Raw genomic sequence first — 25,836 nt, forward strand, 5'->3', positions numbered from 1 at the left:
GAGGAAAATTAGTCTTTAATAATCCCTAAACCTATGGTCTGTGAGAGGAGAATGAGTCTCTAATAATCCCTAAACCTATGGTCTGTGAGAGGAGAATGAGTCTCTAATAATCCCTAATCCTATGGTCTTTGAGAGGAGAATGAGTCTAGTCTCTAATAATCCCTAAACCTATGGTCTGTGAGAGGAGAATGAGTCTCTAATATTCCCTAAACCTATGGTCTGTGAGAGGAAAATTAGTCTCTAATAATCCCTAAACCTATGGTCTGTGAGAGGAGAATTAGTCTCTAATAATCCCTAAACCTATGGACGGTGAGAGGAGAATGGTTCTCTAATAATCCCTAAACCTATGGTCTGTGAGAGGAGAATGAGTCTCTCATAATCCCTAAACCTATGGTCTGTGAGAGGAGAATGAGTCTCTAATAATCCCTAAACCTATGGTCTGTGAGAGGAGAGTGAGTCTCTAATAATGCCTAAACCTATGGTCTGTGAGAGGAGAGTGAGTCTCTAATAATCCCTAAACCTATGGTCTGTGAAAGGAGAATGAGTCTCTAATCATCCCTAAACCTATGGTCTGTGAGAGGAGAATGAGTCTCTAATAATCCCTGAACCTGTGGTCTGTGAGAGGAGAGTGAGTCTCTAATAATCCCTATACCTATGGTCTGTGAGAGGAGAATGAGTCTCTAATAATCCCTAAACCTATGGTCTGTGAAAGGAGAGTGAGTCTCTAATAATCCCTAAACCTATGGTCTGTGAGAGGAGAATGAGGCTGTTGTTCTCCTTGTCTTGATCAACCAGTAGTGATAGTTTGTCATAATAGCTGTAATGGTATAATATCTGTAATGGTATGATATGATAGCTGTAATGGTATGATAGCTTCATTGGTACGGTGTAATAGCTGTCATGATTTGATTTGATAGCTGTAATGGTTTGATATGATAGCTGTAATGGTATGATAGCTGTAATGGTATGATAGCTGTAATGGTATGATAGCTTCATTGGTACGGTGTAATAGCTGTCATGATTTGATATGATAGCTGTAATGGTTTGATATGATAGCTGTAATGGTTTGATATGATAGCTGTAATGGTTTGATATGATAGCTGTAATGGTATGATATGATAGCTGTAATGGTTTGATATGATAGCTGTAATGGTTTGATATGATAGCTGTAATGGTTTGATATGGTAGCTGTAATGGTTTGATATGATAGCTGTAATGGTTTGATATGATAGCTGTAATGGTTTGATATGATAGCTGTAATGGTTTGATATGATAGCTGTAATGGTTTGATATGATAGCTGTAATGGTTTGATATGATAGCTGTAATGGTTTGATATGATAGCTGTAATGGTTTGATATGATAGCTGTAATGGTTTGATATGATAGCTGTAATGGTTTGATATGATAGCTGTAATGGTTTGATATGATAGCTGTAATGGTTTGATATGATAGCTGTAATGGTTTGATATGATAGCTGTAATGATTTGATATGATAGCTGTAATGATTTGATATGATAGCTGTAATGGTTTGATATGATAGCTGTAATGGTTTGATATGATAGCTGTAATGGTTTGATATGATAGCTGTAATGGTTTGATATGATAGCTGTAATGGTATGATAGCTTCATTGGTACGGTGTAATAGCTGTAATGGTTTGATATGATAGCTGTAATGGTTTGATATGATAGCTGTAATGGTTTGATATGATAGCTGTAATGGTTTGATATGATAGCTGTAATGGTTTGATATGATAGCTGTAATGGTATGGTATAATAGCTGTAATGGTATGATAGCTGTAATACTTGTAATGGTGTGATAGGTGAAGTTTTACCTGCCATCTCTCTCCAGTACTCAGGGTCAGATGATTTAGTCTCTGATACAAAGAAGTTGCTAGGTTCTTTGTTTTCATCTAGAGGAGAAGGAGAGAACAGAAGGACAATAATTAATCAGTTCATCTGGAGCCTCAGTTGATTTGGTCCCATGCACACAGAAAACGAAAGGAACCAATGTAGAAAGGAACCAATGTCTTTAAACACCTCGGTAACACCTCGGTAACACCTCGGTAACACCTAGGTAACACCTAGGTAACACCTCGGTAACACCTCGGTAACACCTCGGTAACACCTAGGTAACACCTCGGTAACACCTAGGTAACACCTCGGTAACACCTAGGTAACACCTCGGTAACACCTAGGTAACACCTAGGTAACACCTCGGTAACACCTCGGTAACACCTAGGTAACACTGCGTACCAGCTGTTTTGGAGTTTTCTTTGGTTGCATAAACAGGCAGTCCATGGTCTCTGCTTTTATGAGTCTGAGAACACAGAAAGAGATAGAGGTTGGAACATCTAGATATCATATATAGTGTTGAATAATGCTACACAGGATGCTGGTGTAGACTAGACTACCAGCTGGCTTTCACAGACTTGAAGAATCAATGGAGTGGAACAACTCTCCTTTTGGCCTAATCTTGTATGTCCAGAACAACACTGTTAACAACACTGTAGACATGAGCGGAGGGTTTCTTTCAAGTAAATCACCTTTATGATGAAGCATGCATCTAAATCACCTTGATTTTATTTTTTCCTATTTTTTATTTCACCTTTAGTTAACCAGGTAGGCAAGTTGAGAACAAGTTCTCATTCACAATATATGGTAGTTAAAAACAAGTTCTCATTTGCAACTGCTACCTGGCCAAGATAAAGCAAAGCAGTTAGACACATAAAACAACATAGAGTTCCATATGGAGTAAAGCAAACATACAGTCAATAATACAGTAGAAACAAGTCTATATATGATGTGAGCAAATTAAGTAGGATAAGAGATGTAAGGCAATAAATAGGCCATGGTGGAGAAGTACAATATAGCAATTAAACACTGGAATGATAGGATGTGCAGAAGATGAATGTGCAAATAGAGATACTGGGGTGCAAAGGAGCAAGATAAATAAATAAATACAGTATGGGGATGAGGTAGATTAGATGGGCTATTTACAGATGAGCTATGTAAAGGTGCAGTAATCTGTGAGCTGATCTAACAGCTGGTGCTTAAAGCTAGTGAGGGAGATAAGAGTCTCCAGCTTCAGAGATTTTTGCAGTTTGTTCCAGTAATTGGCAGCAGAGAACTGGAAGGAGAGGCGGCCAAAGGCGGAATTGGCTTTGGGGGTGACGAGTGAGATATACCTGCCGGAGCACGTGCAATGGGTGGGTGCTGCTATGGTGACCAGTGAGCTGAGATAAGGCAGGGCTTTACCTAGCAGAGACTTGTAGATGACCTGGAGCCAGTGGGTTTGGCGACGAGTATGAAGCGAGGGCCAGCCAACGAGAGCATACAGGTCGCAGTGGTGGGTAGTACATGGGGCTTTGGTGACAAAACGGATGGCACTGTGATAGACTGCTTCCAATTTGCTGATTAGAGTGTTGTAGGCTATTTTGTAAATTACATCGCCGAAGTCGAGGATTGGTAGGATAGTCAGTTTTACGAGGGTGTTTGGCAACATGAGTGAAGGATGCTTTGTTGCGAAATAGGAAGCCGATTCTAGATTTAATTTTGGATTGGAGATGTTTAATGTGAGTCCGGAAGGAGAGTTTACAGTCTAGCCAGACACCTAGGTATTTGTAGTTGTCCACATATTCTAAGTCAGAGCCGTCCAGAGTAGTGATGCTGGACCAGCGGGCAGGTGTGGGCAGCGAATGGGTTGTGGATAAATCGGTAGTGACAGTGTTTCCTAGCCTCTGTGCAGTGTGCAGCTGGGAGGAGGTGCTCTTATGCTCCATGGACTTTACAGTGTCCCAGAACTTTTTTGAGTTTTTACTACAGGATGCAAATTTCAGTTTGAAAAAGCTAGCCTTAGATTTCCTAAATGCCTGTGTATAATGGTTCCTAACTTCCCTGAAAAGTTACATATCACGGGGGCTATTCGATGCTAATGCAGAACGCCAGAGGATGTTTTTCTGCTGGTCAAGGGCAGAAAGGTCTGGAGTGAACAAAGGGCTACATCTATTCCTGGTTCTACATTTTTTGAACGGAGAGTGATTAGACTGTGAATGTCTCTCTCATTAGTGTTACTATTCGACTGTGATTGTCTATTCAATAGTGTTTTTATTAGACTGTGAATGTCTCTACATTAGTGAACTTAACAGACTGTGAATGTCTCTTCATTAGTGGTACAATTAGTCTGTGAATGTCTCTTCATTGGTGTTAATATTAGACTGTAAATGTCTCTTAATTAGTTACGTTACTAGACTGTGAATGTCTCTTCATTAGTTACGTTACTAGACTGTGAAAGTCTTCTTCATTAAAGTTATTTAACTGTGAAAATGTCCTTCATTTGTGTTATTATACTGTGAATGTATCTTCTTTACTGTTGTTATTAGACTGTGAATGTCTCTTACATATCATTACTATTACACTGTGAATGTCTCTTAAATATCATTACTATAAGACTTTGATAGTCTCTTCATTAGTGTTGTTATTAGTGTTAATGTTAGACTGTGAATGTCTCTTCATTTGTGTTACAATTATTCTGCGAATGTCTCTTCATTAGTGTCGTTATTAGAATGTGAATGTCTCTTCATTAGTGTCGTTATTAGAATGTGAATGTCTCTTCATTAGTGTCATTATTAGAATGTGAATGTCTCTTCATTAGTGTCGTTATTAGAATGTGAATGTCTCTTCATTGGTGTCGTTATTAGAATGTGAATGTCTCTTCATTAGTGTCGTTATTAGAATGTGAATGTCTCTTCATTAGTGTCGTTATTAGACTGTGAATGTCTCTTCATTAGTGTCGTTATTAGAATGTGAATGTCTCTTCATTAGTGTCGTTATTAGAATGTGAATGTCTCTTCATTAGTGTCGTTATTAGAATGTGAATGTCTCTTCATTAGTGTCGTTATTAGAATGTGAATGTCTCTTCATTAGTGTCGTTATTAGAATGTGAATGTCTCTTCATTAGTGTCGTTATTAGAATGTGAATGTCTCTTCATTAGTGTCGTTATTAGAATGTGAATGTCTCTTCATTAGTGTCGTTATTAGAATGTGAATGTATCTCCATTAATGTTGTTAGACTGTGAATGTCTCTTCATTAGTGTTACCATTAGACTGAGAATGACTCCTCCCTTTTACAATGCGACTGTTTCCCCTGGTTGTGGACCAACTCCCTTGGCTTTGTTAATGTGGAGTTGACAGGTTCCAGATTAGAAAGGCTAAATGGCAGAAAGTGACAATTAGAGAACCGATATAATGTGACCATTAAACAATACCGGACTGTTCCTATTATCAGCGATCAGAGCACTGTGGATGTTTCAATTCTTCAGGGAGATGCTGATATTAAAATGTTTATGCATATTACATCAGCCAGGCTACAACGCCATTTAAATAATAATAAAAGTGCCTTACTTTTACATGTTTGTAGGACTGGTCCTCCAGTTGCAGCGGGGTGTGTGTGGGGCTGGGGAGAGAGAGTGTGAGGCTGGCAGGGGGAGCAGAATGAGAGGCAGGCAGGCTTGTAGTGCTCTGGTCCTGGCTGTGATCTGCAGGGCTGCAGGGGAAGGTGACAGCCTCTTTCTCTCTTCTCTCCCATAGTCCTGATCCTTCACTTTGCCCTCGGAGGTGCAGGCCGCTGTGTGTCTGTGGTGGGGTTGGTCTTTTGAAATGTTCCTCTTCCTCATCCTGCTTGGTCTCTACATCCACCTCTCCTTCCTCCTCACTCTCTTCTCGCTCTTCTTCCCCCTCTCCTCCGCTCTCAGAGGCGTAGCTGCAGCTGGTCCCGGGGGACAGGTGGAGCTCTGACCCAAACTCATCCAGGTTGCCATGGAGCTTGGCGATGCTTTCTGCATCTTTGACGACGGGTCGGAAGGCTGAGTGGTAGTAGGCTTTCCTAGCCTGGAGAGACGGGGTGTCCAACACCTTCAGCCAGCCCTCTGAGGTCACAGGGTGCAAGTCAGAGGTCAGGGTGGAGGAGTCAAGGTCAAACAGACCTGACCTGGGTGTGGCTCTTATGCCTGGCCCCGCCCCTGGGTGTGGGGGCTCTGATAGGTCGAGGAAGGCCTGCCTGAGGGAGGGGCTCTCGGCCAATGAGGACAGAGTGTTGACGGAGCGCTGTGGCTGCAGGTAGGTGGGCACTGGGAGGCCCCCAGCAGTCCTAGGGGGCCAGAACATGCAGAATGGAGGATAGAAGGTGTCTTTACGACCGGGCCACAGCAGACCTGATAGACCAGTGTTCTTCTGTCCTCCAGCCACCTCACTGTCATCTTTCTTCTGATGACAGAGGCTGAAGGCTGGGAAGGAGTAAGGGTTGGGGAACAGGGAGGTAGGGGGGAACTTCTGCAGCATGCCGAACCCTTTACTGGGCACAGGGATCACCGGGTAGCTGCGAGTGTTCTTACGGGGAGACAGGCTGCTTCCATCCAGGTCCTCCTCCTCCTCGAAGCGGCTCCTCTTCTGGACCAGGTCAGGGGTCATCATGTGGGGCAGACCAGAGTTCACAACCTTCCCCGGCCCCATGGCGGAGCAGTGAGATGAGGGTAGACACCGCTTCCTGCTGCCACCATTAAACATGGCCTTCACGTCCTCCCAGGCAAACGCCAGGTCATCAGGAGGGGTTTTATCTGACAGCTTCAGGTGGCGTCTCCAGGAGTTGAAGTTAGCAGCGTCCGGCTGGATGTACTTGGCTTCAGGAGTACGGTGAGAGTGGAAGATGAACTTGTTAGGAGAGAAGTACATGCTGCAGTAGGAACACTTGATGCACTTGGCTCTGCTGCTGTTGTAGCGCGCTGGGATGAAGTTACCACGACTACCCCAGGCACACTCGTGTGACACATCAAAGGCGAAGTTGTCAGGCAGTTTGGGGGTTGTTCTCCCCAGGAAGGACTTACACAGCCGCTCCGCCTCTCGCTTGGTGATCATGCCACAGCGGCGGGAGGAGATGGGCATGGCGCCAGCTCGCCTCAGGATCTCCAGTTGGACAGGGGTGCACTGAACACAGGTGATACCCAGCGCCACGCGCCGGTTGTGGATCTCGTTATAGCTGTAGTTCTTCAGCAAAGTGTTGGAGATCTGGGCCAGACACAACCGCTCCTGATGGTCGATCACCAAGGACACGATGGGTACACCATACAGAACCACTTGACCCACCTGGTTGGGCTTCAGGGAGGAGTGGGGGGGTCTGGGGGGGGTCAGGGGCTCCTGCTGGAACGAGCTGGGGGGGGTCAGGGGCTCCTGCTGGAATGAGCTGGGGGGGGTCGTCATGGTAGCGCTGGTGTAGGTTGTGTTGCTGTGGAGTCCGATTGGAGGATACTGTGCTGAACATATGAGTCAGGAGTTCAAACTGAACATCAGTCAGACACTCTTTTAGTTGTAATAATAATGACAATAACAACAATCATCACTTTGTATTATTATCAAAAAATATTTGCCAAATGGTGAAGAATTTGATTGTGATTAAATAGCAACACCACATTTGATTTCGTATGTTGCTTATTTGTATTATTTTATTATAAACATTCAATTAAGTTTGTACTGTGAATGTTGTTTTTTTTTTAAATCGCATTTTGCAGAACAAGTCTAACCCCGCCTGAGCCCTCTGCATCTTCCACTTTAATGCGCATCGAAGACAAGAAGTAGCTGTTTACAACAAATTAATATCTGGGACAACGATACAGACATAGGCTTTACTGTAAAAAAAGGGATCAATAGTTGCTTTACTTTGGGTGTCATTTGTTGATAAAAAAAAAAGTATAGAATTGCAATAGAACATGACAAAATAAAAAATAAAAAACATCCTAATTTAACAGAACTTCAATTTCTCCGACGTTCAAACAAAAGTTTGTATTTGACATTTTCTGCCAAAACACGACAGTATAGCACTAATTGTTTTAATCAGAGATGCAGTATAGAACTAATTGTTTTAATCAGAGATGCAGTATAGCACTAATTGTTTTAATCAGAGATGCAGTATAGAACTAATTGTTTTAATCAGAGATGCAGTATAGAACTAATTGATTTACACGTTCATCTGAGAGGATGTATAGAATTTTAATTGATTTACACGTCAATCTGAGAAGCAGTATAGAACTAATTGATTTACTCGTTAATCTGAGAGGAGGTATAGAATTTTGATTGATTTACACGTCAATCTGAGTATAGAATTTTAATTGTAAATGTATTATTATATATTATTAACCGAATATACCTTATTATATATGTGACGTATCATAGTGTGAACTTTGCTTAATAATAATGGATATTCGTCAGGCGTTACATTAGGCTATATACAAAAAATACAGGTTGAACTGCAGATCAAACCGACACGTGAGGCCATCCCGACCAGGGCCAAGATACACAGGACAACGAAATATCCTCCCAAACAGTGGAGGATGTTTATTGTGAGATTCTAAATTAAAAGGTCAAATTCAAATAAAAGGTACCACATTATGTATCTTCTAGATTTTACTGCAGCTTTAGACTAGAATGCATTTAACATATATACATGATTATAACCTACAATTAATAGCCCATTGATGCCGATAGACACAACACGAATATTACTAATGATAATAATTTAAAAAAAATAAAGGCTAGTGTAGGCTAATAATACAGTAGTCTACTCTTCCTATTTACACCAATTAGTTGTTCACAAAACAGGATATCTTACCTCCTCTCCTCTGATGAGAGAAATCAAAATGTTATGAAAATAAAAACATTCCTGATCTCCCGCCCAAAGCAACCGATAAGAGAAGAAGAGAATGTATGATGTTCTATAAAATAACATTCGGTGAAGAGTAACTCGTTCCGGCGTATTCCCTTTAGAAGACAAGGAGCGTGTCTGGAAGCCGCGCTGTTGGACCGGACTGTACAGCTCGAGCCAATTACGTTTCACTAACTGACACAACACCTGCAGAGACTAACTCACCAGCTGAACCAGGGCTAACAACGGGCTGTGCATATCCAATCTGAATGAGGAGGATCACTCACAAATCCACAAACAGCACATATATTGCAGACTTACCAACAATGACAGGAACAGTAAGTAGGTCGATGTCACCAACTAAAATACTGCAGTGGCCTATTTTAAACGGTGTCTGTCCCAAATCACATAACTCGTAGGCCTATGTAAATCAAATGATAGGTCTAACCTAAAATGCTTTACTTAGGCCTATAGGCTATCAATTCAAACTAATATAATCAATACTCGCCTTCAGGTAATTCTTGATTGCACTTAATTTGTCATAAGCACATTTTCCTTATAACCCGTTTCTCTACCAAGACATCGAGAAAGGCATATAGCAGGCAATAGGCCTACCAAATAAATGTACAGGCCTGTAAGGCACCATGTCACATATGGGCCCACAATACAATATAAAATAGGCTAAAGAAAGGCCTGTGAAGGAGCGGGAAATTAACATTAACCAGTGTTGCATTTTACATTTCCGTTTTAGTCATTTAGCAGACGCTGTTATCCAGAGCGAAGTGAGTGCATACATTTGTCATACTACTTCGTACTGGTCCCTCGTGGGAATCGAACCCACAACCCTGGCGCTGCAAGCCATGTAGTGGTGTAGCTAACTAGAACTACGCAAAAATAAAAGAGCATATGCGTGAAGTAGGCAATAATGTTATATCACCAATAATGTTTCATCATCACTGCCTAATTCTGACAGGAAACATGTTTTTTGTTGTTGTGTTTAATAGGCTAAATTACACATTCTGTTAACATCTGACCCCGAAGCGATCTGTATCCATTTTTAAGTCTATGACATTTCGGATTTATATATGATAATTTTCACAAAGTAGTTATAATAAAACTAAAATATACTTTTATTGGTCAAACACACATATTTAGCAGATGTTATTGCGGGTGTAACAACATGCTTGTGTTCCTAGATCCAACAGTGCAGTAATATCTAACAATTCACAAAAATACACATCAATCTAAAAGCACAAGAATGGAATTAAGAAATATATAATTTTAGGATGAGCAATGTTGAAGTATGGAGTATAAATACAGCATACATTCTGTGTGTGTGTGTGTGTGTGTGTGTGTGTGTGTGTGTGTGTGTGTGTGTGTGTGTGTGTGTGTGTGTGTGTGTGTGTGTGTGTGTGTGTGTGTGTGTGTGTGTAAACATTATGGACAGTATGTGGATAGAATATTGAGTATATCTGTAGAAAACGAAGGATAGAATAGCATATATACAGCTATAGTTGAATAAGATGGCATTGACTAGAATACAGTATATAGTGTACATATGAAATTAGTAAAACAGTATGTGAACATTATTAAAGTATGGATATGTACATAGGGCAGTAGCCTCCGAGGTGCAGGGTAGAGTATCCTGGTGAACTACTTTATCAAAATAACATTAGTTCAGTAAAATATATTTTTCGTAAGAGTACAGTGTAGCTTAACTTATTCCAGTATGAAGTAATTGGTAGCTTTGTAAACTACATTTTTAGAACTTCCCCGACACTGACATTAACTCAAAAAGGCCTACATGGAAGAAATTCTAACAACAGGATACAATGAATAACACGACTAGTTACCTGGAACAAGACAATAGGCCTAAATATTATTTAATTATTCACAATAGGCAATTTATTGCGTGGCCATATGAGCCTTCTGTCAGCTGATTGGGTATAGTGAAAATGTAATGTAAATCATGCTGATTGTTAAAATCACTAAATCACTTAAGCCTAATTGGTTACATGTTTACAGACGCCAATATTTAGCACGTTTCTAACCGTTATCATCACCTAGAGATCCTTTCAGGGCTTTCATAGACTTTAATTAAAGACCAAGTAGACAACATTCAGATAAACACATCATCATGTTTCTGAGGAGGAGAGGGGAGATGAGGAGATGAAGAAGAGGAGGAGGAGGAGGAGGAGATGAAGAGGAGGGGAGGAGGAGATGTAGAGGAGGAGATGATGAGGAGATGAGGAGGAGGAGATGATGGGGAGATGAAGAGGAGAGGAGAGGAGATGATGATGAGGAGGAGGAGGAGGAGGAGGAGGAGATGATGAGGAGATGAGGAGGAGGAGGAGGAGGAGGAGATGATGATGAGAGGAGGAGGAGGAGATAGAGGAGGAGATGATGAGGAGATGATGAGGAAAGGAGATGATGATGAGGAGGAGGAGGAGGAGGAGGAGGAGGAGGAGATGAGGAGGAGGAGGAGGAGATGATGATGATGAGATGTAGAGGAGGAGATGATGATGATGAGGAGGAGGAGATGTAGAGGAGGAGATGTAGAGGAGGAGATGATGATGATGAGGAGGAGGAGGAGGAGGAGGAGGAGGAGGAGGAGATGATGATGATGAGGATGATGATGATGATGATGATGATGATGATGATGATGATGATGATGATGATGATGATGATGATGATGTAGAGGAGGAGATGATGATGATGAGGAGGAGGAGATGATGAGGAGGAGGAGATGTAGAGGAGGAGATGAGGAGGAGGAGGAGGAGATGATGAGGAGGAGGAGGAGGAGGATGAGATGAGGAGAGGAGGAGGAGGAGGAGGAGGAGATGATGAGGAGATGATGAGGAGATGAGGAGGAGGAGATGATGATGATGATGATGATGATGATGATGATGATGATGATGATGATGATGATGATGATGATGATGATGATGTAGAGGAGGAGATGATGATGAGGAGGAGGAGGAGATGATGAGGAGGAGGAGATGTAGAGGAGGAGATGATGAAGAGATGAGGAGGAGAGGAGATGAAAGCGGAGGAGGAGGCGGAGGAGGAGGAGGAGGAGGAGGAGGAGGAGGAGGAGAGTGAAAAGGTAATACAGAGATGATATTTCTTCATGATAATAGAAGGCTGCATATGAGACATACTCTATGCCTGCCATCACTAAGAATACACGGGATGGAGGAGAGAAACGGATAATCTGAAACAGATGAGGTGTTTGTAGCCGAAACACCTCATCAATTACCTAAACTGTTTATTGATGAAAAGAGTATTGATATGTAGTCACATTATGTCATCAACATTGAAAACAATCCGATTGTAATTCAATGAATTAAAGCCCACGGAAGAATTACCACCCAATAGTCAGAGAGTTGACTGGCTACATTTAGTCAATGAGATAGAATAGGATTACAACTGTTTAATATACAATAGATATTCCAATACAATATCTGGCAATACTTAGAAGGGGAAAATGCAATTTCACTCAATAGGATGAGACACATTTACATTTAGAATAGTCTACTTTGATTGCAAATAATATTGAAAATGGTATGAAATTAATTAATGAATGCAATTTAATTTAGTTTTTGTCCTAAACCTGACGGCAGTGACAGCCCCCAAGACCCATCTGTTTCTCTTTAGACCAATTTAGATGTCATTGCTCGAGCTCTTGTCTCGCCTCCGGAGCACGCGGCCAGGCAACAGCATCAAGCGGCAGGAGGTTCCCACTGTCCAACACACACACTACAATGGTAAAGAAATGTTCACTGCATTTGATTATTAAAACTAACATATTACTTTAACAAAGTATAAGCTAAATTAAGTCAATATAATAAAATCATATTTATTATTTATCGTACATTTCGATAGCTTAGGTTGCCTTTCCTTTCCTTTCCTTTCAATGAACGATCCCGGACATTCATTTGGACAAGCTACCAAAGAACCCGGACATTCGTCTGGGCAAGCTACCAAAGAACGTGGACATTCCTTTGGACAAGCTACCAAAGAACCCGGACATTCCTTTGGACAAGCTACCAAAGAACGTGGACATTCCTTTGGACAAGCTACCAAAGAACCCGGACATTCCTTTGGACAAGCTACCAAAGAACCCGGACATTCCTTTGGACAAGCTACCAAAGAACCCGGACATTCCTTTGGACAAGCTACCAAAGCTTTTGGTAGTGGTGGGCCGGTGATGTGTGCCAACAAATATTAGCGAAAGGAAGGAACTATAACTAAACTATAACTATACTATAGAAATATGGGCTATATATAATAATAATATGTGATACTTGACCATTTTAACTGCGAAATCCATTCATTGTCCATTTAGATAATGCATGACGTGTCATGTTAGTGACGGTCGCCCTACTGTGAAATGAATCATGCGTTTAAAACAGAATAGCTGTTTGACCTCTCTGGGTCAATAAGAAACAACGTTATAAATTAAGAGCTACAAGAGTAAGTGATCCGTAGACGTTAAACATCAAATCAGTCAGCAAATGAATGGAGCCCCGGGTGGGTCATTATCATCTGATCTCTGTATATTATCAACATCTGATGCCGGTAGATTAGGTCGCGTGTCGTTTGGCGGCAGAACGGCGCGTGGGAACAGTTAATAAACAACATTTGCTTTTGTTTCAAAAATATTATTGTATATCTTATTTGTTTGCAATTTTTTGTTTGTTGCTATTTGATTATATATCAGAAGTAGACCTAACCTATCGCCTAGATTATGGGGCTGCATATTGCTGATGCTCGCCGCGCTGATAAGTATTGTAATCCTTATTTAATGCTGCGGGTATATCACAATTTTAATTATATTTAATTTTAATTTAACCTTTTATTTTAACAGGTAAGACATATTGAGACCCGGGTCTCTTTTGTAAATGCGCCCTATATAATGCAACATAAATGTACACATTATACCTAAAAGATAAATATATTGGCTAACTTTCAAAAAGTCAATGTAGGCTGCATAATTAAATTGATTGTTGAAAAATCCCAAAAGGTGTCAATCCACTTCTAGACGTTGGTATTGTGCTTATGCAGACCAAATGATTTTTGCTGTATGCTGTAATAAAGGTGTCATGGTTTTATAATTGATGGTCAAATCATACACACATCTGGATGTGTAGCGTAAGACCGGGTCGTGACGTCAGAACACACCACCACAGCCTCGCATCCCGTCTGATACTTTCATTTGAGGCCATAATCAAAATATGGAATCAGAATGATAATCAAGACACCACTGACACTTTTCTCAGTAAAAAAACTATTAGATAAATCTAGATTATATTGGTAAATCTTCACAGATGAAGATGGTCTTGTGATTTGTGATGTTCTATTTGGTGCTTCCCATGACTGTGTTTTTGTATTTTAATGTGTATATACAAAATAGAAAATGTATATTTATTGAGGGAAGCCCATTGAGACCAGGGTCTAATTTACAATGGTGTCCTGATGACAACAATACAACACATGATAAATGATCAATAATAATACAATTATTTACATTAAATCCAAACAGTTGCAATCTTCATTAAACATATTCAACATTAAAGTCCTAAACTGCCCTAGAGGCACCAGAGAGTCGAGATGTAGGGAGTTTGTAGGCTATCCCAAAAATGGGGGGCACTAGAACTGCAGATGTATCTAGATCAATACGTACTAGTGGCACCTCCAGAGTTAACCATCCCTGTGAAGGTGTTGGGTGTATTGTATATTATTTTATTTTAACAGTGAAGAGAGGTAGGTTGGAAGCTTTTTCAGCAGAGCTTTGTAAACAAAAATTGGAGTAATGAAGTGATCTACTGGACTTTAAAGAGGACCAGCCAACCTTTTGATACAGGATGCAGTGATGAGTATCAAAACTGTCATCTCTAACAAAACTATGGTAGACTGCATTTAAAGGTTTTAGAGTGGTGTCTGATGGATTTTGATAAATTGTGTGTTTCACCATAGTCTACAACTGGCAGGAAAGTTTATTGTATATTCTGTTTCCTGCTATTTAGGGAGAAGCTAGATCTATTTCTAAAAAAGCCCACTTTAAATCTGTACTTTTTAACTAGCTCTTCTCAACGTTTTTAAAACTCAGATCTTTATCAATCCAAAAGCCCAGATTTTTATAGGTGGGAACCTACTCGATGAGAGAACCATCCAATGTATAAATATGTAGCCTGCATTAAGTACACCTTTTAAATGAACGAGGCCTTTCTGTAATGTAACAAGTACAGATTGCAGCTCTAACATATAGCTTGGTCAACAGTTGGTGCATTGGTATACATAACCGTGTCGTCTGCATACAGATGAATGTTACAGGATTTACTAGTGGAAACTAGCCTTGACACCATCAGAAAGCACACATTGAGTCCTGTCTGTCAGATCGTTCTTAAACCATTTGTAAGACTTCTGATCCAGGCCCATTTCAGACAGTATTTGAATGAGTAGGGAATGGTCAACGTGTCAAAGGCCTTAAAAGGGTCTATAAGGCAGTGAAAGGTGTATAAGGCAGCCCAATGAAAGGTCTATAAGGCAGCACAGTGAAAGGTCTATAAGGCAGCACAGTGAAAGGTGTATAAGGCAGCACAGTGAAAGGTGTATAAGGCAGCACAGTGAAAGGTGTATAAGGCAGCACAGTGTAAGGTCTATAAGGCAGCACAGTGAAAGGTGTATAAGGCAGCACAGTGAAAGGTGTATAAGGCAGCACAGTGAAAGGTGTATAAGGCAGCACAATGAAAGGTGTATAAGGCAGCACAATGAAAGGTCTATAAGGCAGCACAGTGAAAGGTGTATAAGGCAGCATAATGTAAGGTCTATAAGGCAGCACAGTGAAAGGTCTATAAGGCAGCACAATGAAAGGTCTATAAGGCAGCACAGTGAAAGGTGTATAAGGCAGCACAATGAAAGGTGTATAAGGCAGCACAATGAAAGGTGTATAAGGCAGCACAATGAAAGGTGTATAAGGCAGCACAATGAAAGGTGTATAAGGCAGCACAGTGAAAGGTGTATATGGCAGCACAATGAAAGGTGTATAAGGCAGCACAATGAAAGGTGTATAAGGCAGCACAGTGAAAGGTGTATAAGGCAGCACAGTGAAAGGTGTATAAGGCAGCACAGTGAAAGGTGTATAAGGCAGCACAATGAAAGGTGTATAAGGCAGCACAGTGAAAGGTGTATAAGGCAGCACAGTGAAAGGTGTATAAGGCAGCACAATGAAAGGTGTATAAGGCAGCACAGTGAAAGGTGTATAAGGCAGCCCAATGAAAGGTCTATAAGGCAGCACAGTGAAAGGTGTATAAGGCAGCACAGTGAAAGGTGTATAAGGCAGCACAGTGAAAGGTGTATAAGGCAGCACAATGAAAGGTGTATAAGGCAGCACAGTGAAAGGTGTATAAGGCAGCACAGTGAAAGGTGTATAAGGCAGCACAGTGAAAGGTGTATAAGGCAGCACAGTGAAAGGTGTATAAGGCAGCACAATGAAAGGTGTATAAGGCAGCACAGTGAAAGGTGTATAAGGCAGCCCAATGAAAGGTCTATAAGGCAGCACAGTGAAAGGTGTATAAGGCAGCACAGTGAAAGGTGTATAAGGCAGCACAGTGAAAGGTGTATAAGGCAGCACAGTGAAAGGTGTATAAGGCAGCACAGTGAAAGGTGTATAAGGCAGCACAATGAAAGGTCTATAAGGCAGCACAATGAAAGGTCTATAAGGCAGCACAATGAAAGGTCTATAAGGCAGCACAGTGAAAGGTGTATAAGGCAGCACAATGAAAGGTGTATAAGGCAGCACAGTGAAAGGTGTATAAGGCAGCACAATGAAAGGTGTATAAGGCAGCACAGTGAAAGGTGTATAAGGCAGCACAATGAAAGGTGTATAAGGCAGCACAGTGAAAGGTGTATAAGGCAGCACAATGAAAGGTCTATAAGGCAGCACAGTGAAAGGTGTATAAGGCAGCATAATGTAAGGTCTATAAGGCAGCACAATGAAAGGTGTATAAGGCAGCACAGTGAAAGGTGTATAAGGCAGCACAGTGAAAGGTGTATAAGGCAGCATAATGAAAGGTCTATAAGGCAGCACAATGAAAGGTGTATAAGGCAGCACAATGAAAGGTCTATAAGGCAGCACAGTGAAAGGTCTATAAGGCAGCACAATGAAAGGTGTATAAGGCAGCACAGTGAAAGGTGTATAAGGCAGCACAGTGAAAGGTGTATAAGGCAGCATAATGAAAGGTCTATAAGGCAGCACAATGAAAGGTGTATAAGGCAGCACAATGAAAGGTGTATAAGGCAGCACAATGAAAGGTGTATAAGGCAGCACAGTGAAAGGTGTATAAGGCAGCATAATGAAAGGTGTATAAGGCAGCACAGTGAAAGGTGTATAAGGCAGCATAATGAAAGGTCTATAAGGCAGCACAGTGAAAGGTGTTCTAATAGCGTTGGTCAGGGATTCTAATAGCGTGGCTCGGGGATTCTAATAGCGTGGCTCAGGGATTCTAATAGCGTGTCACAGGGATTCTAATAGCATGGCTCTGGGATTCTAATAGCGTGCCACAAGAATTCTAATAGCATGGCTCTGGGATTCTAATAGCATGGCTCTGGGATTCTAATAGCTTGGCTCGGGGATTCTAATAGCATGGCTCTGGGATTCTAATAGCATGGCTCTGGGATTCTAATAGCTTGGCTCTGGGATTCTAATAGCATGGCTCAGGGATTCCAATAGCATGGCTCAGGGATTCCAATAGCATGGCTCTGGGATTCTAATAGCATGGCTCTGGGACTCTAATATCATGGCTCTGGGATTCTAATAGCATGGCTCTGGGATTCTAATAGCATGGCTCTGGGATTCTAATAGCATGGCTCTGGGGTTCTAATAGCATGGCTCAGGGATTCTAATAGCATGGCTCTGGGATTCTAATAGCATGGCTCTGGGATTCTAATAGCATGGCTCTGGGATTCTAATAGCATGGCTCAGGGATTCTAATAGCATGGCTCAGGGATTCTAATAGCATGGCTCTGGGATTCTAATATCATGGCTCTGGGATTCTAATAGCATGGCTCTGGGATTCTAATAGCATGGCTCTGGGATTCTAATAGCATGGCTCTGGGGTTCTAATAACATGGCTCAGGGATTCTAATAGCATGGCTCTGGGATTCTAATAGCATGGCTCTGGGATTCTAATAGCATGGCTCTGGGATTCTAATAGCATGGCTCAGGGATTCTAATAGCATGGCTCTGGGATTCTAATAGCATGGCTCTGGGATTCTAATAGCATGGCTCTGGGATTCTAATAGCATGGCTCTGGGATTCTAATAGCATGGCTCAGGGATTCCAATAGCATGGCTCAGGGATTCTAATAGCGTGGCTCTGGGATTCTAATAGCATGGCTCGGTGATTCTAATAGCGTGGCTCAGGTATTCTAATAGCGTTGGTCAGGGATTCTAATAGCATGGCTCGAGGATTCTAATAGCGTGGCTCAGGGATTCTAATAGCGTGTCTCGGGGATTCTAATAGCGTGGCTCAGGGATTCTAATAGCGTGTCTCGGGGATTCTAATAGCATGGCTCGGGGATTCTAATAGCGTGGCTCGGGGATTCTAATAGCGTGGCTCGGGGATTCTAATAGCGTGTCTCGGGGATTCTAATATCGTGGCTCGGGGATTCTAATAGCATGGCTCGGGGATTCTAATAGCGTGGCTCGGGGATTCTAATAGCGTGGCTCGGGGATTCTAATAGTATGGCTAGGCGAGATCACTTGGAGATGGTGCGGTAATTTTCAAAGTCATAAGGTTCTCCGCCCTTATGCAGGGTTACGACATGTGCCACTTTCCAGATTTTAGGGATAACACTAGTAGCAATTGTCATATAAATAATACTGGTTAAAGATTCAACAATGAGTGAGCTGTAGGAAGAAGGGGTCAACAATGAGTGAGCTGTAGGAAGAAGGGGTCAACAATGGGTGAGCTGTAGGAAGAAGGGGTCAACAAAATATTATTTAAAAAAAGATGGCCTTCTGTGGCAAAATGTCAATTTAGTCTATTATGGGACCAGAGGCTAATATAACCTGCAGTGGCAATGAGGGGCGGAGTTTGTTTCTAAGATGTAATAGTATAACAGCAGAATTAGGAAGCTTATTCATTGAACCATATCCCATCATAATAATGATTGACTAACTCTGTCTCATATAATAATTAAACACCACATGACCTGGAGCTGCTGCAAACAAACTTTTGAAAGTTTAAGTGGAGATGAATCCATTGGAGACAGACAGCATGGCACCGGCCAGCAGCAGGTTTTAGAGAACATACAGTCTCTCTGTTTTATAGACTCCAAGGTTGTTATAGCCTGGTTATACTATGCTATAGTATGTCTAGAATAGTTAGTGCTGTTCAATTCTGATCCTCGAGGGGCAGAAACACTTATGTTTTGTATCCTCTACTAACCAGGGACTAATTCAGACCGAGGTCACCAGGTGAGTACAATTAACTACGAGGTAGAAACATAAAACAGAAATGTTTCGGCCATCCAGGACCCGAATTGAACAGCCCTGAGATAGACTGTTTCGAGGACGCAGAGCCCACCACCCACCATTACGTGTCTGTAGTATGGGCTAGCGCCTCTCAGCAGCTGCACACTGACACACTGAAACTTTTCAACGAACTCAAGTGCCAGGACAGCTCATGCAATGAAAATAGGAAAATAAAACATGTACAACTCATTATGTGTGTAAATGTACCACCCAAACTATTTACATATTTACATACTCTCTGTTTATTATCTATGCATAGTAACTTTACCACTACCTACATGTACTCTCTGTTTATTATCTATGCATAGTAACTTTACCACTACCTACATGTACTCTCTGTTTATTATCTATGCATAGTAACTTTACCACTACCTACATGTACACTGCTGCTACTCTCTGTTTATTGTCTATTCATAGTAACTTTACCACTACCTACATGTACTCTCTGTTTATTATCTATGCATAGTAACTTTACCACTACCTACATGTACAAATGATCTCGAACGTTGACTCGGTACCTCCTGTATATAGCCTAGTTATTGCTATTTTATTGTGTTACTTTTCATTTGATTTTTTACTTTAGTTTATTTAGTAAATGTTTTCTTATCTCTATTTCTTGAACTGCATTTTTGGTTAAGAGTTTCTAAGTAAGCATTTCATGGTAAGGTTAAATTCAGTGCCCAGTGATAAATATAATTTAATTTGACAAACGTGGGAAACCAGTGTGAGATGGTAGAATTCGTGCATGAATGTGTGTTCATTCATGACCTTATCCTACCACATTAATTGACACTTTAGACATGTTGAAGCTACAAATTAATTCTATCGATTTAAATGGGTAATATGTCAATCTAGTCCAGCGATGGTCAGTGGAAAATAGTCACTGAATCAAACCACAAGAAAATAACAGTCCAAATCTAACATAACTTCTGACTTATAGTCAATAGTTGAACCAGAATCCAATGATACCGTAAATATTAAATTATATATTTAAATTGATATGTAGTATATTAGATAATATCATACCTTCTGTCGATCGGATGTACAATTCTTCAGGTTTGGTGTGCCATCACACCGGTTTACCCCTCTGTCTCCTCTCTCAGGTGAAAGCACCCCGGGTTTTTAACTAGGCTATCACAACATATGGGACCTGAACTAAGGCACAATGCATGGCACTGCGCACGATACTTGTGAAATTACTCAGCACCCACGCTCAGACAATGGGAGGTTCTACAGAGTAGAAACATATTCTTCAGCCAATAACCTGCCATCACTCCGCACAGCACGCAGTCATCACCACCAAACCAAACCCATGTTCCCTTTACATCCGCTGAAGGTTGAGGGTGTAAATGGGATTATCTCAGATCAGGTATCCTGCAATTTGTCTCCATGATACACTTTTCAGTGTAGCACAGCATAGCAAAAGTAATAGATATCGTTGCTACTTCTTGTATTTCTGAATATCCATTGGAGTTCTCACCAATCTCACTGCATTACATTTGCGTTTCAGTATGTTTCTGTCCATAGTTCTGAAATGTTCCTGTCCATGGTGCTGGAATGTCCATGGTGCTGCAATACATGCATTTCTGAATGTCACTGTACATGGTTCTGGAATGGACATCAGGAACAGGATGTATAGTGTTATATATATATTTTTAAACGTAGTCTTACTTCCTGAAAGCAGATATTGGGTTTTACTTAACACAAGTCATGTATTTGAGAATTGTCAATCAATGACTTTCAAAAATATAATGTAATATGTTCTCTAGGGGAGGTGTAATGGGCCTATAGCCCTGTACCAGTACCAGGAGTACTGTTATAGCCCTGTACCAGTACCAGGAGTACTGTTATAGCCCTGTACCAGTACCAGGAGTACTATTATAGCCCTGTACCAGTACCAGGAGTACTGTTATAGCCCCGTACCAGTACCAGGAGTACTGTTATAGCCCTGTACCAGTACCAGGAGTACTGTTATAGCCCCGTACCAGTACCAGGAGTACTGTTATAGCCCTGTACCAGTACCAGGAGTACTGTTATAGCCCCGTACCAGTACCAGGACTACTGTTATAGCCCTGTACCAGTACCAGGACTACTGTTATAGCCCCGTACCAGTACCAGGAGTACTGTTATAGCCCTGTACCAGTACCAGGACTACTGTTATAGCCCTGTACCAGTACCAGGAGTACTGTTATAGCCCTGTACCAGTACCAGGAGTACTGTTATAGCCCTGTACCAGTACCAGGAGTACTGTTATAGCCCTGTACCAGTACCAGGAGTACTGTTATAGCCCTGTACCAGTACCAGGAGTACTGTTATAGCCCTGTACCAGTACCAGGAGTACTGTTATAGCCCTGTACCAGTACCAGGAGTACTGTTATAGCCCTGTACCAGTACCAGGAGTACTATTATAGCCCTGTACCAGTACCAGGAGTACTGTTATAGCCCTGTACCAGTACCAGGAGTACTGTTATAGCCCTGTACCAGTACCAGGAGTACTGTTATAGCCCTGTACCAGTACCAGGAGTACTGTTATAGCCCTGTACCAGTACCAGGAGTACTGTTATAGCCCTGTACCAGTACCAGGAGTACTATTATAGCCCTGTACCAGTACCAGGAGTACTGTTATAGCCCTGTACCAATACCAGGAGTACAGTTATAGCCCTGTACCAGTACCAGGAGTACTGTTATAGCCCTGTACCAGTACCAGGAGTACTGTTATAGCCCTGTACCAGTACCAGGAGTACTGTTATAGCCCTGTACCAGTACCAGGAGTACTGTTATAGCCCTGTACCAGTACCAGGAGTACTGTTATAGCCCTGTACCAATACCAGGAGTACTGTTATAGCCCTGTACCAGTACCAGGAGTACTATTATAGCCCTGTACCAGTACCAGGAGTACTGTTATAGCCCTGTACCAGTACCAGGAGTACTATTATAGCCCTGTACCAGTACCAGGAGTACTGTTATAGCCCTGTACCAGTACCAGGAGTACTGTTATAGCCCTGTACCAATACCAGGAGTACTGTTATAGCCCTGTACCAGTACCAGGAGTACTGTTATAGCCCTGTACCAGTACCAGGAGTACTGTTATAGCCCTGTACCAGTACCAGGAGTACTGTTATAGCCCTGTACCAGTACCAGGAGTACTGTTATAGCCCTGTACCAATACCAGGAGTACTGTTATAGCCCTGTACCAGTACCAGGAGTACTATTATAGCCCTGTACCAGTACCAGGAGTACTGTTATAGCCCTGTACCAGTACCAGGAGTACTATTATAGCCCTGTACCAGTACCAGGAGTACTGTTATAGCCCTGTACCAGTACCAGGAGTACTATTATAGCCCTGTACCAGTACCAGGAGTACTGTTATAGCCCTGTACCAGTACCAGGAGTACTGTTATAGCCCTGTACCAGTACCAGGAGTACTGTTATAGCCCTGTACCAGTACCAGGAGTACTGTTATAGCCCTGTACCAGTACCAGGAGTACTGTTATAGCCCTGTACCAGTACCAGGAGTATTGTTATAGCCCTGTACCAGTACCAGGAGTACTGTTTTAGCCCTGTACCAGTACCAGGAGTATTGTTATAGCCCTGTACCAGTACCAGGAGTACTGTTTTAGCCCTGTACCAGTACCAGGAGTACTGTTATAGCCCTGTACCAGTACCAGGAGTACTGTTATAGCCCTGTACCAATACCAGGAGTACTGTTATAGCCCTGTACCAGTACCAGGAGTACTGTTATAGCACTGTACCAATACCAGGAGTACTGTTATAGCCCTGTACCAGTACCAGGAGTACTATTATAGCCCTGTACCAATACCAGGAGTACTGTTATAGCCCTGTACCAGTACCAGGAGTACTGTTATAGCCCTGTACCAGTACCAGGAGTACTGTTATAGCCCTGTACCAGTACCAGGAGTACTATTATAGCCCTGTACCAATACCAGGAGTACTGTTATAGCCCTGTACCAGTACCAGGAGTACTATTATAGCCCTGTACCAATACCAGGAGTACTGTTATAGCCCTGTACCAGTACCAGGAGTACTGTTATAGCCCTGTACCAGTACCAGGAGTACTGTTATAGCCCTGTACCAGTACCAGGAGTACTGTTATAGCCCTGTACCAGTACCAGGAGTACTGTTATAGCCCTGTACCAGTACCAGGAGTACAATTATAGCCCTGTACCAGTACCAGGAGTACTATTATAGCCCTGTACCAGTACCAGGAGTACTATTATAGCCCTGTACCAGTACCAGGAGTACTATTATAGCCCTGTACCAGTACCAGGAGTACTATTATAGCCCTGTACCAGTACCAGGAGTACTGTTATAGCCCTGTACCAGTACCAGGAGTACTATTATAGCCCTGTACCAATACCAGGAGTACTGTTATAGCCCTGTACCAGTACCAGGAGTACTGTTATAGCCCTGTACCAGTACCAGGAGTACTGTTATAGCCCTGTACCAGTACCAGGAGTACTGTTATAGCCCTGTACCAGTACCAGGAGTACTGTTATAGCCCTGTACCAGTACCAGGAGTATTGTTATAGCCCTGTACCAGTACCAGGAGTACTGTTATAGCCCTGTACCAGTACCAGGAGTACTGTTATAGCCCCGTACCAGTACCAGGAGTACTGTTATAGCCCCGTACCAGTACCAGGAGTACTGTTATAGCCCCGTACCAGTACCAGGAGTACTGTTATAGCCCCGTACCAGTACCAGGAGTATTGTTATAGCCCCGTACCAGTACCAGGAGTACTGTTATAGCCCTGTACCAGTACCAGGAGTACTGTTATAGCCCCGTACCAGTACCAGGAGTACTGTTATAGCCCTGTACCAGTACCAGGAGTACTGTTATAGCCCTGTACCAGTACCAGGAGTACTGTTATAGCCCTGTACCAATACCAGGAGTACTGTTATAGCCCTGTACCAGTACCAGGAGTACTGTTATAGCCCTGTACCAGTACCAGGAGTATTGTTATAGCCCTGTACCAGTACCAGGAGTACTGTTATAGCCCTGTACCAGTACCAGGAGTATTGTTATAGCCCTGTACCAGTACCAGGAGTACTGTTATAGCCCTGTACCAGTACCAGGAGTATTGTTATAGCCCTGTACCAGTACCAGGAGTACTGTTATAGCCCTGTACCAGTACCAGGAGTATTGTTATAGCCCTGTACCAGTACCAGGAGTACTGTGGTAGCTCTGTACCAGTACCGGGAGTACTGTTATAGCCCTGTACCAGGAGTACTGTTGTAGCTCTGTACCAGTACCAGGAGTACTGTTATAGCTCTGTACCAGTACCAGGACATTTAAATGTTATAGCCCTGTACCAGTACCAGTACTAGGTGTCCTGTTATAGCTGTACCAGTACTAGGTGTTCTGTTATAGCTGTACCAGTACTCGGTGTTCTGTTATTGCTGTACCAGTACTAGGTGTGCTGTTATTGCTGTACCAGTACTAGGTGTTCTGTTATTGCTTTATCAGTACTAGGTGTTCTGTTATAGCCGTGTACCAGTACATGGTGTCTGTTATAGCTGTACCAGTACTAAGTGTTATGTTATAGCTGTACCAGTACTAGGTGTTATGTTATAGCTGTACCAGTACTAGGTGGTCTGTTCTAGCTGTACCAGTACTAGGTGTTCTGTTATTGCTTTACCGGCACTAGGTGGTCTTTTACAGCTGTACCAGTACTAGGTGTTCTGTTATTGCTGTACCAGTACGAGGAATTATGTTTGATCCCAGTAGGATGTGTTTGACTCCAGGTCAGTAGATCTGTTGGTTCAGTGCCATGTTGTCTGTCCTCATCACAACCAGGAACATTATGTGGTGTGCCTCCATTCTGCGAAGTGACACGATGGGATCTCTGAGCGCTCTCTCTCAGGTCCTCTTCTCTCACCATGGCCTGTAAACAGCTTCCTCTCACCATGGCCTGTAAACAGCTTCCTCTCACCATGGTCTGTAAACAGCTTCCTCTCACCATGGCCTGTAAACAGCTTCCTCTCACCATGGCCTGTAAACAGCTTCCTCTCACCATGGCCTGTAAACAGCTTCCTCTCACCATGGTCTGTAAACAGCTTCCTCTCACCACGGCCTGTAAACAGCTTCCTCTCACCATGGCCTGTAAACAGCTTCCTCTCACCATGGCCTGTAAACAACTTTTAACCTCTTGAATCTAGGTGGCACTATTTTCATTTTTGGAAAAATAACGTTCCCTAAGTAAACGGGCTATTTTGTCAAGACAAGATGCTAGAATAAGCATATAATTGACAGTTTAGGAGTGAAAACACTAAAGTTTCCAAAACTGTAAAAATATTGTCTGTGAGTATAACAGAACTGATGTTGCAGGCAAAAGCCTAAGAAAAATCCAACAGGAAGTGACTCTTATTTAGAAAGCTTTGCATTCCTATGCTTCCCTATTGAGCAGTGAATGAGATATCAACCAGATTCCTTTTTCTATGGCTTCCCTAATGTGTCTAGTGTCACAATTCATAGTTTCAGGCTTTTATTTTGAAAAATGAGCCTGAACGTCAACATTGCGTCAGTGGTCAGCTGAAGTCTCTCATAGTGTTTTGTGCGTAAAGGACAAATGCGGCCATTGTTTCTCTCT

The 25,836-nt window shown here is 42.1% G+C and overlaps 1 protein-coding gene across 1 annotated transcript; it reads right to left on the reverse strand.

The window, feature by feature from the left end:
- Positions 1-2,191: 2,191 nt before the first annotated feature.
- Positions 2,192-11,530, reverse strand: skor2 (SKI family transcriptional corepressor 2; the record flags this gene model as incomplete). Its single annotated transcript, XM_052517205.1, has 3 exons — positions 2,192-2,317; positions 5,401-7,211; positions 11,494-11,530. Coding segments are annotated over 3 exons (1,974 nt in total), but the record flags the coding sequence as incomplete, so codon positions are not given.
- Between the last annotated feature and the right edge of the window lie 14,306 nt (positions 11,531-25,836).

This window comes from Oncorhynchus keta, unplaced genomic scaffold (assembly GCF_023373465.1).
Source record: "Oncorhynchus keta strain PuntledgeMale-10-30-2019 unplaced genomic scaffold, Oket_V2 Un_scaffold_6055_pilon_pilon, whole genome shotgun sequence".
Classification (NCBI taxonomy): Eukaryota; Metazoa; Chordata; class Actinopteri; order Salmoniformes; family Salmonidae; genus Oncorhynchus; species Oncorhynchus keta.